General features: G+C 47.5%; 1 protein-coding gene across 2 annotated transcripts in view; it reads right to left on the bottom strand.

Annotated features, from left to right (window-relative positions):
- SH2D4B (SH2 domain containing 4B) overlaps window positions 1-15,343 on the bottom strand; it is an 84,901-nt gene that overhangs the window by 23,256 nt on the left and 46,302 nt on the right. For both annotated transcript variants that reach the window (XM_070470939.1, XM_070470938.1), the window contains 2 exons: window positions 5,163-5,379; window positions 1,435-1,559 (listed from right to left, as the gene is read on the bottom strand). In XM_070470939.1, the coding sequence (XP_070327040.1) occupies window positions 1,435-1,559; window positions 5,163-5,379 (342 nt within the window). The remainder of the gene's footprint in view (window positions 1-1,434; window positions 1,560-5,162; window positions 5,380-15,343) is intronic.

The following is a 15,343-nucleotide window of genomic DNA, read 5'->3' as shown; positions in this document are numbered from 1 at the left end:
AAGTTATTAATAAAAAGCCTCTGGAGGAGGAAATGGCAACCCACTCCAGTATTCTTGTCTGGAGAATCCCACGGACAGAGGAGACTGGCAGGCTACAATCCATAGCGTTGCAAATAGTAGGACATGACTTAGCTACTAAAAAACAACAACAAATCAAAGAAAAAGTGTGGAAACCAACCACGGGATTCCTCCCTTTTTGCTTTTCTGAGCAAAGGCCATATATAAAAAAATAACCACTGCTTACTATCACCATCAATTCATAAGAGACAGGACATGTTAACACTGAAACTGAGGAGAGGATATGATCTTTGAATATGACACAGTCCTTTCCAAGCAAAGATGGCTGGCCACCCTCCATATATGAGCTTTTTTCTTTCCTCTTGTCACAGATCAATGAAAACTTTGTCACTAAATAGCTCAGGTCCATGTATTAGCAATGTTTCTGCACGCTTTATGGTAGAACTCTCAGAAGAACACAGAATCAGTTATGTGAATTGCAAGACTTAAATCACATTTCTGTTTGCTCTGTGACAATATAAAAATTACATTTTAAAAACTGGGATAAAAAATAAAGCTAAAGATAAATTTGAGGTCCTCTGCCATGCCTTCTCCACTGGCAGAGCAGCCAATGGCCCTGACAAACCCCCACCTCAACAAAATTTTTTGAGTCACACACTATGCAGGTGACTAAGATGCTGGTTTTGTGCTTCCATGATTACAATAATGTATGAATAAAAAGGAAAGCAGTGATCCCAATGGAAGCTCTCCCAGGGGCTACAGGGACACATAACTGAGACAGAAGTTACAGGCAGGGAATCCCTGGGACCAGCTCCAGGTACACATAATGAGGTCACACATAAACATTGGCTGTCTTCTTTCTGAGCCATAAAGAGCCCCTCCATCCTTCTGTTGGGTATATGGAGGCCCAGGAGAAGGAAGGGGGTCATAATGCCCAGAGAGAAATGCCTCTGAGGGGCCCTTGATGACCAGGCAGGTTGTTAGGTGAGGGCAGTGGGCAAGAGTCGTGTTCATCCCCTTCCCATCAGAGAGAGCAGTGCACGTCTGGAGCCCTGGGGGCCTGTGGCCCCTGGACTCCCGCACAGAGATGTTAAGCCGTGGTCTCTAACGGTCTCTGTGAAGGTCACTCAGTGTTTCAGCACATGCCATGGGGACATCGAAGCCTGTGCCTCGAGCTCAGCACGTTCAGTGAGCACAGAAAGGCCAGCCAGACCTCTCTCCACTCCCCTCTCTGCAGACGACCAGGAGCATTGAGCCTTAGCCCTGGGAGACCACCTGTCTTTGTGGGGCCAGAGCAGAATTAGCAGAGTCTAACGTCCTCACTCCCCTGATTGCAGCGGTCCCTGACTCTGCCCCAACCCCAGAGGGAGGCGGAGATGTGGGAACCTGCCCCAGGGACCTGGAAAGTCAGCCTACCGTGGAACCAGGGGGCGATGGCTTTGGTGTTCCTCTCGAAGCCTGCTCGGCGAGGCAGCTGCTCCTCCTTAAACCAGCGGACTATGACTTCTCTGGAGACGGGGCGCAGGGGCCGCTCCCAGGTCCTGCTGAGACAGAGACCACCGAAGTGGTGGGAGAGGCATGAGGTAGGGGGCAGGGGCCGGGGCAGGAAGGAGGGGGAGGGAGCCGGGAAGACCACTGTGAACAAGCCCGATGCCCACACGCACGCTTGTGGAAAGGATTAAATAAATCCAGGTACTTGAGGGCACTTTGCAGATTATAAGGTACCAGCTGTTCATATTTTTCCCCAAAAGAAAACTGTTATCACTTGCTTTGGGAGAAAAAAGGCTACTAGCATAACATTGTAAAGCTACTATACTCCAGTAAAAAAAAATTTTTTAAAGGAGGGGGACTTTCCTGGCAGCCCGGTGGTTCAGTAGTTAAGACTCCATGCTTCCAATCCAGGAGTGGGGTGGGGTTCCTCAGGTTCAGTCCCTGGTTTGGGAACTGGGATCCCGCCTGTTGCCTGGTAAGGCCAACATTTCTTCTAATGTAAAAAAACGTCACACAAGTGCAAGCGGGAAATAGGACGGGAGGGGATGTCTGAGGGAGAAAAAAGGCCAGGGCATAAACAGCAGAATCTATGAAGAAGGATCCTAATGTAACATCAGCAAAATCATTATCTGTGCGTGTCCTCCACCCTCCCCAAACCCCCACTGAAGAGGATGCTGGTTTTGCCTCTCTCCATCTCCCCGCCCATCTCCCCTGACACTGCCACCTAAGGGGACACCTGTCTTGGCCAATTAGCTTTCTTGATTTATGATGCAGTATCAGGACAGGGAACAGCCTCAATCTGCTCTGAAAATGGCTGAGTTTCACCTCCAAAAAATAAAAAGGAAAAGGACAAAGGAAAGAGAGCAGGGCAGGAACAAGGCAGTATACTGGCTGACTTTTGACCAGCGATCTGTGAGGGTCTGAAGACCCCGAGAGTGAGATGAACAGGGCCACTACGTGCATGCTTTCTGATATTTCCCACAAAAGCCCAGATTTTACTTGTTTTTGTGTCTGTACAGTAGCTCCTGGATGTGTACAGAAATTCTGTTTTATTGGAGCCATACTAACACGAAGCCCAGTAAGGGTTTGACAGCATATGCTCCATAACAGCATGCACCACTGTCTGTGGATATGAAGCAAGATTTGTTGTTGTTGTTGTTTAGTCGCTAAGTCATGCCCAACTGCTTTGTGACCCCATGAACTGCAGCCCGCCAGGCTTCTCTGTCTTTGGGATTTTCCAGGCAAGAATACTGGAGTGGGTTGCCATTTCCTTCTTCAGGGGATCTTACCAACCCAGGGACCAAACTCATGTCTCCTGCACTGGCAGGGAGATTCTTTAACAGTTTAACACTGAATCACCAGGAAAGCTCATGTAACAAAATTCCATTGCATTAATTTATGGTATGAAAGCAGAGCAGACTTTGGGCCCACCTTAAACAACTGTAACTTTTTCACCTTTCCACCTGAGTGATAGAAGCCTGGCAAATTCTCACTGTCATTGCTGTCTGGTCCACCTAATAGTGCTGGCATTTAGAATTCACCACCACTATCATCATCTCTTATAAAATAAACATCAGCTGTCCCCTCATGCAGTCATTGCATTTCCTCTGCACCAACAAAAATGGATGATGAGCCCAGGACTTCTTGGTAAACCCCAGAACGAGCTCGTATTTTTCTTGCCCTAGAATGAATCCATGTAACTCATGTGCAGTAGTGAACACTGCAGATTTTTTAAAAGATTCAATAATAAAGACAGGGCTTCCCTAGTGTCTCAGACAGTAAACAATCCTCCTGTAATGCAGGAGACCTGGGTTCGATCCCTGGGTTGAGAAGATCCCCCAGAGAAGGGCATGGCAACCCACTCTAGTATTCTTGCCTGGAGAATTCCCATGGACAGAGGAGCCTGGTGGGCTACAGTCCATGGAGTCACAAAAAGCTGGACATGACTGAGCAACTAACACACAAGAAAGACAGAGGGTGAGGTTCCACTGAACAGCTCAAAGGCAGGATCAGTGGGGTCTGTTCTCCAAATCCCTTCCTCCCCACAGGCACCTCCACAAGCAGAGCCCCTCTAACCAGTTTTGCTCCCCTGTATCCACCCTTCAGGATTTCCCTCTTCTCAGGAACCTCAGAGTCCCCTTCTCTTTATGAAACAACAGTCCTGCCCCCAGCCTCTTCCTTCACACGTGCATTCCCCAGTAAATAACTATGCTTGGGGGAGTGGGGGGAAATCCTCTGGTTTCTAAGACTCATTCTCCTTAGAAGGCAAGAGGAGGTTGTAAACGACAGCAAGGAAAATTCATTCACTCTTGTCCCTCTGTTTCCAAGTAGAGAATCTGATTCCCCAGAATGTAAATGCTAGGGCGAGGTGCTCCAAGAGGCCACCTGGCCAGAAGCCTTGCTCCTGCACCTGCAGCTCTCTCCTATCAACCATGTGTCTGCCCCCAGTATAGCCAGGCAAGCGTGTGCTGGCACCACAGTGCTGAGGGCAGTGAGGCCACAGGGACCTGTGCCATAGGGCAGCCACAGGAAGGAGGCTGATTCATGGCTTCCGGTGCCTGGGTCTGCCATTCCATCTGCCTGGTCCCCAGTCCCCCTACCCCCTCCAAGGTGGCTCGCTGTGGCTGTCTCTTCTCCCCTACTGACAGCTACACCCAGAGAGCCTGGAGCCAGACTGCAACAGTCCATGCAGCTCTGTCTTCTGGGCCTGAAGGACAAATTATTCGTCTCCTTAAAAAAAAAAAAAAGCACAAGAGGAAAAAGACTTCTAACTATGTCTCTAAATCCAGTAAACATAAAAGAAACTCTGACTTCATAAAAATCAAGAATTCCTGCACGACAGAAAATGTTATCGTAAAAGTCAAAAGACAAATGACAGATTGAGGGGGAAAAAATGTTTTATCATAAAGAAAAGAATCTTTCCCCCTATATTTTAGGAGTTCCTAAAAATAGATCAACCCTGAATATTCACTGGAAGGGCTGTTGCTGAAGCTGAAGCTCCAATATTTTGGCCACCTGATGTGAAGAGCTGATTCATTGGAAACGATCCTAATGCCGGGAAAGATTGAAGGCAAAAGGAGAAGGCAGAGGATGAGATGGTTAGACAGCATCACTGACTCAGTGGACATGAATTTGAGCAAACTCCAGGAGACAGTGGAGGACAGAGGAGCCTGGTGTGCCATAGTCCATGGGGTTGCAAAGAGTTGGACACGACTCAGCAACTGAATAATAATAAACAAAAAAATAGATGACAAAAAGACCAATAACACAATGAAGAGGCAGGAAAGGAAGAGACAGGTATGGAAATATCAAAAACCCTTAAACATATACAAAATACTTCACCTCATGCATAAACAGAAATGCAGGTTTAAACTTTCACTGAGATATTATTTCTCACAAAAAACAAAAATCTGACAATATACTGCTGGCAAGGCTAAAGAATGAGAGTGTTCACTAGTACTATCTCTGTGGAGGACAAATTGAACTTAACTATCATTACTATAAATACATGTAGCCCTTAATCCAGTGGTCCCACTTTTGGGAATCTCTGTTGTAAATAATAGTTGCCCGAGTATAAAATTAATGTCTACAAGGTTACTTATTAAGGGCATTGTTGGTAATAACCAAAGGTCTCAAACAACACCACGACCCACCTGCCAGGCATGGCCAGGGGTGAAAGCGGCCCCGGGCCTGGGAGGCGGTGGTCGAGTCTCGCCTCCTGCTCATGGCTCTGGCCGAGCTCTTGGAACCTGGAGCTGAGTCCGGCAACGGTGCCCTTCTGGATGGCGCGGAGCGAGTGACGCTGGTACTCGTCCCGGGCGCGCTGGGCTCGGCGGCTCCTCTCCTCGTCAGCCGCCTTGGATCGGCGCACTGGAAAAGAAGAGGGGGCATGTTCACCACTGTACCCACTTCCCAAGCTTTCTTCCTTTTAAAATCATCTATTTCCAGGGACTTCCCTGGTGATCCAGTGGTTAAGAATCTGCCTTCCAGTGCAGGGGATGGGAGTCTGATCCCTGACCAGGGAACTAAGATCCCACCTGCCATGGGGCAACGAAGCCCAGACCCCAACTAGAGGAAAGGCCTGCGTGCCACAATGAAGATTCAGTGGAGCCAAAATTTAAAAAAATAAATCAATAAAAAATAAAAATAAAATCAGGTGTTATCTGACACCTGAGCTCCTGCTGTTTCCTACAAAAAGCCACAAGAGCCCTTAAGGCCGTCCGTTACTCATCCCTCCTCACGTCACTCATGTGGAAACTGAGTTCCAAAGGAGGACATCACCTTGCCCAGCTGGGTCAGTGGGCAAGCCTGGCAGGGACCCATATGCCCTGCATATGGGGGTGAGTTATAGGAAACTCTGGAGTCCCGGCTCCAGTGCCTTTTCTCTGTGGTCTCCTGAGACCTTGACAGCTGGTGGGTGCATGTGTTGGAGGGAGGGAAGAAGGTGCTTCAGTAACTCTGTCACCACAGAGCTGCCGTGTCTGCCGTGACGCCCCTCTCACCAGCCTGTCTTTTCATGTTTCCTGAGGCAGGTTGGACATCTGCAAGTTGCTGCTTCTAAAACTCAAAAGGAAGTCCTGGATCTGGGAAAGTGCACAGAGTGAGGAAGACCTCTGAAGCACGGTCTAGAATTAAAACTGATTATTTTGTAGTCTGACTGCATCGAGTCAGGCCCCATCTGCCTCTAAAATCCAGTCCTTTTGTAGAGAAGTCCTGGAACTGGCAGTGTTCTCATTGCACAGGTCCAGGGGTTGCCTTGGCCCAAGCCTTAAGAAAAATCTTACCCGAAGTCTAAGTCTACTCCAAAGTCCATCCAACACCTGTATAGCACGCAACTACAACCTACCAATGCCAGAGAACTGTGTTCTGTTGGTGCTTGCAGGATACAAGGCAAACGGTCCTCACCCTTAAAGAAAGAGCTTCTTCTCCTCTTCAAGCAGTCAAAGTCCATTCTCCCAGATCTGAGAAAGGGAGCGGGAAGTCTGTCCCTCAGAAAGTATTTATAGAAGCGGAGGTCACATAGACTGAGAGTGCCAGGGTGGCGGAAGGGGAATTTTCTTTGGTCTATTCATTGCTGCATTCCAATGCCTAGCATACATATGCATCAGTCAGCAGGTGATACATATGCTTGAAGGACTGCACCCCATTAAGTATTTAACCCTGCCAGGCTCTGAGCTGAATATAGAAATAGCAAAGACAAGACGGTTCCCTCAGGACACTCAGAGTGTAGCTGGGAGAATAAGGCAAATAAATATATCTGCAGCGTAAGGAGAATAGGGACTCCACAAGTCTTGTCGGAGTTTAGGTGCTGCAGCACTCACATTTTGTGAGGGAGTCAGGAGCCACCACAGGAGACTGATCACCCGGCTGGGTCTGGAAAGGTCAACAGGAGTTTCTCCAGGGAAAGAAGAGGGAGGAATCCAGAAGAGGCAGGGGGCAGGGGCGGGAAGAGGGAGAAAAAACCTAACTTCAGTTCCTGGGACTAAGAACACCAGAATACCTGTCACCACAAAGTTTCCAGCGTGGGCTTTCCAGTCTCTAGACTACAGACCGAACACAGGAGCTTCTGCCCAGAAGGAGGGCTTCCCTGGTGGCTCCGTAGTAAAGAATCCACCCGCCGACGTAGGAGGCGCGGGTTTGATCCCTGGGTCGGGAAGATCCCCTGGAGAAGGAAATGGCAACGCACTCCAGTATTCTTGTCTGGGAAATCCAATGGACAGAGGAGCCTGATGGGCTACAGTTCATGGGTCGCAAAAGAGTCAGACATGACTTGGAGATTAAACAACGAAATCTCTTCAGGGGCCAGTGACCTTTGGGAGTTGACAGCCCTTCAGTCAGTGATAGAAGGATGTCACATGCAAAGTGGGAAGACAGGCTTTGGGAACTCATCTAGTAGAGGGCACAGGCCGCGGGTCACACAGGGACTAAATCCTGCCTCCCAAAGCCCAGCCCTGGTTTTGCCATTGTCTTCCTCAGAAACCTTCAGTGGCTCCCAGTACTTGCAGGACAAAAGGCAAATCCCTTGGCCCTTAAGGAGCATCCCTTCCACCCACTTTTCTCCAGCCCAATGGGCCTCTGAGCTTCTCCCCACCCTTTGTTCAAGTGCTACCAAGCTCCCCACCATTCTGCTAACTCTCCTCTGTGCAGCTGTGTCCACCAACTCAAAACCAGCTGTGATGCACATGCAGCCAGATCAGCTCAGAAATGCCAGGCAGCAGTAGAGGGTACTCAGAGGTGAGGACATGGCCGAGGCTGCAAGCAGGAAGCCAGCCCTGCCACCCAGACTCGATTATGGAAAAGAGACTGATATGGAGTCAGACAGGGTCAGTGGCAGCTCCAGGAGGGCTTCTTGGGTCTTTTTCTCTTCTTGTGTTTCTTTCTTTTTCTTTTTCTTTGATACATAATTGATGTACATAAGCTTAAAGTGTTCTATGTGCTGATGTTGAGATACTTAATTTATTGCAAAATGATAATCACCATAGCATTAACTAACTCATTCATCAGTCACATCGTTACCATTTCTTTTTTGTGGAGAGAAATTGAGGATCCAGTCTCTTGGCAACTTGAGCTTCCCTGGTGGCTCAGATGGTAAGGAACCTGCCTGCAATGTGGGAGACCTGGGTTGGATCCCTGGGTTGGGAAGATCCCCTGGAGAATGGAATGGCTACACACTCCAGTATTCTTGCCTGGAGAATTCCATGGACAGAAGAGCCTGGGGAGCTACAGCCCATGGGGTCCCAAAGAGTCAGACACCACTGAGTGATTCACTTTTTCACTTTCATTCTTGGCAACTTAGAAGTATGTAACATATTATTGTTGACTACAGTCACTAAGCTGTGCATTAGATCCCCAGAATTTATTCATCTTCTAATTTTGTACCCTTTGATCAACTTCTAACTCCTCCTCAACCCGCCACCCCTGGCCCAGGCCCTGGAAACCACCATTTTACTCTTTGTTTCTATGGGTTTGACTTTTTTAGATTTTATATATAAGTGAAATCTTGTAGTATGTTCCTTTGTCTTTTTTTCACTTAGCATAATCCCTAAAGGTCCATGTATGTATATGTGTATATATATATATATATATATATATATATATATATGGGGGGGTCTTTATTCATCCGTTGGCAGATGCTCATGTTGTTTCTGCAGCTTGGCTATTGTGAATAATGTTTACTGTTGCAGTAAACATGAGACCACAGATATCGCTTTAATAGCCTGATTTTATTTCCTTTGTATATATATACCCAGAAGGAAGATTTCTGGGTCATACGGTAGCTTCATTTTTAATTTTTTTGAGGAACCTCCATAACGTTTGCCATAGTGACTGCATCGATTTATACTCTCACCAACAGTGCCCAGGATCCCCTTTCTCCAACCTTCATCAACACTCTATGCCAGCTTTCTTTTGAAAGTCCCTGAATGCCTCCAGGCCTCAGTGTTTACCTCTGTCAAAATAAGAATGATATGAGTGTCTGCCTCATTGAGTTATTATAAAGATTAAATGAAACATATAAAACACTATAAACGATGAAGTGCTTTGGAAAAGCAATGTCTTACTAAATCAGGCTTCTGACCTTGATCTTTTCTTCAAATTTCTCAAAGCCTGATTCTGGAGCCAAGCTGTCTTGGTTCAGATCTCAACTTCATTTACCAGCTGTGTAACAGTGGACAAGTTAATTAATCACCCTGGGCCCCCATTTTCTCAAAAGTAAAATGGACATAATAATGGTCCCTACCTCATAAAGTTGCTATGAATTTATTATGAAATTAACAGTATAAATCACTTAACAATTGTGTCAGGTACATTTTGAGCACCATGGTGTTAGCTAAAGCTTTTATTTTCATTGCAAGTGAAAAAGGTGAAAGTTTTCACTGCTCAGTCATGTCTTTGCGACTTTTGCTATCCCATGAACTATAGCCCACCAGTTTCCTCAGTCCATAGAATTCTCCAGGCAAGAACACTGGAGTGGGGGGCATTCAGTTCAGTTCAGTTCAGTTCAGTTCAGTTGCTAAGTCGTGTCCGACTCTTTGCGACCCCATGAATTGCAGCACTCCAGGCCTCCCTGTCCATCACCAACTCCCGGAGTTTACTCAAACTCATGTCCATCGAGTCGGTGACACCATCCAGCCATCTCATCCTCTGTCGACCCCTTCTCCTCCTGCCCCTAATCCCTCCCAGCATCAGGGTCTTTTCCAATGAGTCAACTCTTCGCATGAGGTGGCCAAAGTACTGGAGTTTCAGCTTCAGCATCAGTCCTTCCAATGAACACCCAGGACTGATCTCCTTTCGGATGGACTGGTTGGCTCTCCTTGCAGCCCAAGGGACTCCCAAGAGTCTTCTGGTGGGGGACACTAGCCCTGTCAAAATGCAGACATGAGCAGTTCTCAGGCAGTCCCGGAGCGGGCACCCCTGATGCTCAATGGCGTGGATTCTGGGTCTGTTTACAAGCAGCTTGTGGAACCTAAGTTCCCCAGCCAGGATAGTGAAAGCCTAACCACTGGACTGCCAGGGAACTCCCAGCTTTCCCTAAGGTAAGCTTTGAAATCTTCAAAGGTTGCTTCTGTTCCTTCTCTGAATCTGGGATAGCTTCAAACTGTATCATGTGAATCTGCCGTGGAAACCCTCAGCTGGAACTCAAAGTATTTTTTCTTCTATCCCAGTGAAAACAACCACAAGCATCTTTGGCCCTGAGGCGGCAAGTATCAGACTGTCTTATACCCCAGAGGATGCCAGTGCAGAGGTGGGGCCCCAACCAAGTCAGCTTCGCTTTCTCCCACGGCCCGAGCTCCAGTCCAGGATGACTTCCCACGGGACTGTCCAGCAGGCACAGCAAGGCCCTGCACTGCACGCAGAACAAAGGGGGGTCCTGGCCATTCCCACCTATAAGCTGGGTTCCAAGGTCTCCTTTCTCCATCTGTTAAAGGGGAGAATGAAGCTCGTCTCTCAGAAATAATGTAAAGACAGCTGAACAACATGAAAACTCTGAAGACCAGAAGAAAAGCCTGTATTTATAGACGGAAAAATGGACCAACCACAAAGAGATACCTCTTCACACCTATCTGTATAGCTACTGTTTTTTAAATTAAAAGAAATATGATAATAACAAGTATTGGCAAGGATATGGAGAAATTGGAACCCTTATGCACTGTTGGTGGGACTGTGAAATGGTGCAGCTCCTGTGGAAAATAGTATGGCAATTCCATAAAAAGATTAAATGCACAATTACATATGGTCCAGCAATGCCAATTCTAGATATATACCCAAAAGAACTGATAGCAGGAATTCAAACAAATATTGGTATACTCATGTTTATAACAGCATGATTCACAATAGCCAAACATGGAAATAACACAAATGTCCATCAGTGGATAAGCAGATAAACAAAACAGTATATACATAAAAGGAATATTATTCAATCTTAAAAAGGGAGGACATTCTGACACAAACTACAACATGGTTGAAACTTAAAGACATTATGCTAAGTGAATAAGTCAGACACAAAAGCAAAAGCGTTGTATGATTTCACTTATACTCCACGTATTGCACTTAGAGTAGCTAAATTCACAGAGTAGAAAGTGGTGGCTACCATGAGCTAGAGGGAGAGAGAACTGAGGAGTTATTGTTTCATGGGCCAGAGTTTCAATGTGGGAAGAAAACAAACTTCTGGAGATGGTGATGGTAGCAAAGCACTGTGAATGTACTCAGTGTCACTGAACTACACACTTAAAAGTAGTTAAAACAGTCAATCTGAAGCTGTATCAGTTCCATTCAGTTGCTCAGTCGTGTCTGACTCTTTGCAACCCCATGGACTTCAGCACGCCAGGCCTCCCTGTCCATCACCAACTCCCAGAGCCTTTTGTCAAACTTATGTCCATCACATGGGTGATGCCATCCAACCATCTCATCCTCTGCCATCCCCTTCTCCTCCCACCTTCAATCTTTCCCAGCATCAGGGTCTTTTCCAATGAATTGGTTCTTCGCATCAGGTGGCCAAAGTATTGGAGTTTCAGCTTTAGCATCAATCCTCCCAATGAAGATTCAGTACTGATTTCCTTGACGATTGACTGGTTGGATCTCCTTGCATTCCAAGGGACTCTCAAGAGCCTTTTCCATCATCACAGTTCAAAACCACAATGCATTTGTTGGGGGTTTTTTACCTTTTTTTTTGGCCAAGCCATGCGGCCTGTGGGATGCAGGATCTTAGTTCCCCAACAGGGATCGAACCCGTGCCCCCTCCATTGGGAGCTCAGAGTCTTAACCACTGGGCCACCAGGGAAGGCCCCTATTACACTTTAAAATTTTTTTTAAAAAAAGCCATTCTGTAACATTCTGGCTTGGGGAGCACTGGGCTTAGAATGAAGAAACCAGAGCATATCAGGTATTGCTATTAGCTAGAAGTGTCCCCAGCTGTGTATGCCCCCAGCCATCCCTCAGTTCTCTCACGTGCAGGTCAGGGGGAAAGGCCCCTTCCAGCTTTGCCCTCCTATCACGAGGATGTACCCACACCTGCCCGGCCTGGGGCCACCTCCCAGAACAAGACAACACTTTGCAGGACTGCCGGCCTGCAACCCTCCTGCTCAAAAGACACCAAGACTCCGAGTCTTAGGAATCCAGTCTCACCCATGCTGGACCTGGGAGTTTCAGCTGCCCCGGGCCGGGAGGGGACAGCTGAGCATTCTGCTTGGCTTTGCTCCTGACTCTGTCTAGCCTGTGACAAGTCTTCACCTCCCTAGGTCTTAGTTTTCCCTCCGTGGAAAATAGAGATGGCCCCCTCTTTGATCCTTTGTGTGTGTGTGTGTGTGTGTGTGTGTGTGCATGTAGTAAGTCATTTAGTCATGTCCAACACTTTGTGACCCCATGGACTGTAGCCCGCCAGGCTCCTCTGTCTGTGGGCTTCTCCAGACAGGAATACTGGAGTGGGTTGCCGTGACCTCCTCCAGGGGATCTTCCTAACCCAGGGATAGAACTGCCAGGCTGTTCTGGAATCACGTCCGAGCCTCTGCTCAAGACTCCTGTTCAGTTCTCCCATGCTGAAGAGAAATGGCAGGAGCTGGGTTTCCTCTTGGCAGCGTATCTGTGAGCAGTTACACAGCTCCAGAAACATAGCCAGGCGAGTCACTGCGAGAGGCAGGATTTTTAACACTTTAAGTAACACATTCAGGCACAAAAAACACATTTATTTAGCACACGTGTGTAGTGTCTCCCTTGTGCCAGCTCCACGTTGCGCAGGCAGGAGCTGTGCATTGCACAACTCCAGGGGGCACAGTCACCCATGATGGTTATCAGTATGTACAGATGTTGTGACAGTTTCCTGGTAGATGGCAGTGCAGCACCTTGAAAAGTGGGCACCTTTTCCTAATTTTTCACGAGGTCACCCTATCGGCTGGCAGCCTGGCTGCTGCTAGGGGATGTAAATACAGCAACGAGCAAGACACAGCCCCCATCCTTGGAGAGCTCACTGCCTTGAAGGGGGAACACAACAGCAAATGGTGCATGGAGCTATGCGGTGTGGACAGGGTGTTGGGGAGCCCCAGAGAGGGGGTACCTTATCCAGGAAGAGAAATCCTCTGGAAGACATCTAAGTTGATGCCTGGTGGACACAAGGGATTCAAACAAGAGAGGCCAAGGAGGGGCTATCCTAGCGGAGGAAGCTCAGGGGCAGAGGCCCAGAGGCAAGAGGAAGCTGAAACATTTCTCACAGAATGGCTGGAAGGAAGCAAGAGGTAAAGATGCAGAAACAGAAAAGGCCACTTAGGAAACCCCAAAACACTGACTAATCAATTTCAGTACTTTACCAAAGAGTGATGAAAGCCACTGAAAGGCTTTAAGCAGGAAAGCAGGATGCTGTTGGAGCTTTTCAAAACTTAGCTACATTGTTGGGAATGAACTTGACAGGAACAAGAATGAACGTTTGCAAAACAGAAAGCTAGACAAAAAGAAATGGGGGTCAAAGTCAAGACATGGTCAGGACGATGAGGAGAAGGGGTATAAATTCCAAGAATATTAAGGAGGTTGAATCTTTATAACGTGGTAGGTTTGGGGATTAGTAGTGAGCAGAAAAGAGAGACCAGAATGACCGCCAAGTTTCCGCCTTTGACAGCCAGGTGATGAAGCAGGTGGGGGAAGAGGAGGATTGGGTTTTGAACAAGTGGAGGTAGAGGTGATATGAGACTCAGCGGGCAAGGTCCAGGGAACATGAGGTCTTAGAAGATCACCAGTTGCCACTCATCATGAAACCTATTTCTAGAGCACTTGCCTACAGTTCTCCCTACTTCTGCCCAGACAGAAAAGACTCAGTGCTGAATAGAATTCAGATGAGCCAGTTAGAGCCTGCAGAGAAACCAAATGCTTCAAAGCATCATCAATTTGTAGTAAGCCCTTGGGTGAATAGCATAATGTCTCTGAAAATTAGTGAATAATCCTATATACAGGAAAAGGCACCAATAAAGATTCAGGTTGTGTATGTGTGTAGATGTGTTTAAATTCAGCTCCATCTTCTGCCTCATGGGAACCTTAGGCAACTTGAATTACCTTGTCTCTATTTCCCCAGCTGTAAAATGAGGGCATCACAGGGTTGCGTTGAGACATCAGTGAGAGCGTACATAGACGGGGCTTGGACAGTTCCTGGCACATGGCAAGAGTTCGTTAATTATCATCGTGCTTGCTGTAAGATAGGGGGACTGGAATACAACTTTTAGAAAGGGTCCAGTCTCGTTAAGGCACAGGGGTAGAGGTGCAAGGTATAACGTATAAGACTGGGGGCTGCATAGAGTCCAGAGCCCTTGTCAGGGAAATGGGGAAAATGAAGCTTTGGGAGAAGGGGACTTTTCCTGACCCCTAAGAAAGAGAAACACGTGGTCCAGATGTTGGAGGATATACATTCAGGCCTCTGGTAGCCTGGGGAACAGCCATCACCTGGGGAAGAATGGGTTTGTCACCAAGGACAATGAACCCTGATGAGCCTCAGGGAAATCCAGTGAGGTCTACCCACAGCAAAGCAAGACCTCTCTGTCTAGGGCTCTCTCTATCTGGACTCAGAGGCTTCTGAGGTCAGCTGTCAACCTTCCTTGTTTGGCTTACAATCCTGATGACTGCCAATAGTGACCCCATCTGGCCACCAGGGGCAACATCAGGGGTTCCTTAAGACCAGACTGCTCCCCAGGGATTCTTGAGCAATCAAGAAGAGAGAGAACCCTAGGCAGGATGTGAATCGGGCATATGGGGGGCTCAGGCTGGCATTATTCTGAGCTGTAAAACCAAAAATATATGGCACCTGGAGTTTGGGGAGCAGTTGCCCAAGGAGCAACTCCACAGTTTCCCATCCCATCAGTGGAGAGAAAAAAAACTTCTGTGTTATTCTTCAACTGTCCTTCAAACCCAAAACTCTCTGCCCCATCCCATCTCCAGACCATATCCCCTCTCTACAAGCCCCCGAGTTCTACCTGGGTCAAGTACACAGCAGTTTGGAATCACTGACTTTCTTTCTCTGACTGTACCGGAGCTTAGTTGAGGCACATGGGGTCATTGATCTTCGTTGCAATATGCAGGATCTTTAGTTGTGGCAATGCAGATTCTAAGTTGCAGCCTGTGGGATCTAGTTCCCTGATAGAACCCGGGCCCCCTGCACTGGAAGCTTAAAGTCTTAGCCATTAAATCACTGGGGAGTCCCCTAGAATCACTGTGTTTAAACCCAGACTCCAGAGCACATGCCCTTCTATGAGGGAAGAAAACAGAACCAACACAACTGGACTCCCTAGTAGACTTGAGCACACATTTTCTCACTCACCTCTGACCAAAACCCCACAAAGGGTTGACACAAGGATGCAGATTG

Source organism: Odocoileus virginianus, chromosome 7 (assembly GCF_023699985.2).
Source record: "Odocoileus virginianus isolate 20LAN1187 ecotype Illinois chromosome 7, Ovbor_1.2, whole genome shotgun sequence".
In the NCBI taxonomy this organism is placed as follows: domain Eukaryota; kingdom Metazoa; phylum Chordata; class Mammalia; order Artiodactyla; family Cervidae; genus Odocoileus; species Odocoileus virginianus.
The sequence above is the reverse complement of the archived record's forward strand: the minus strand, read 5'-3'. Positions and strand labels throughout refer to the sequence as shown.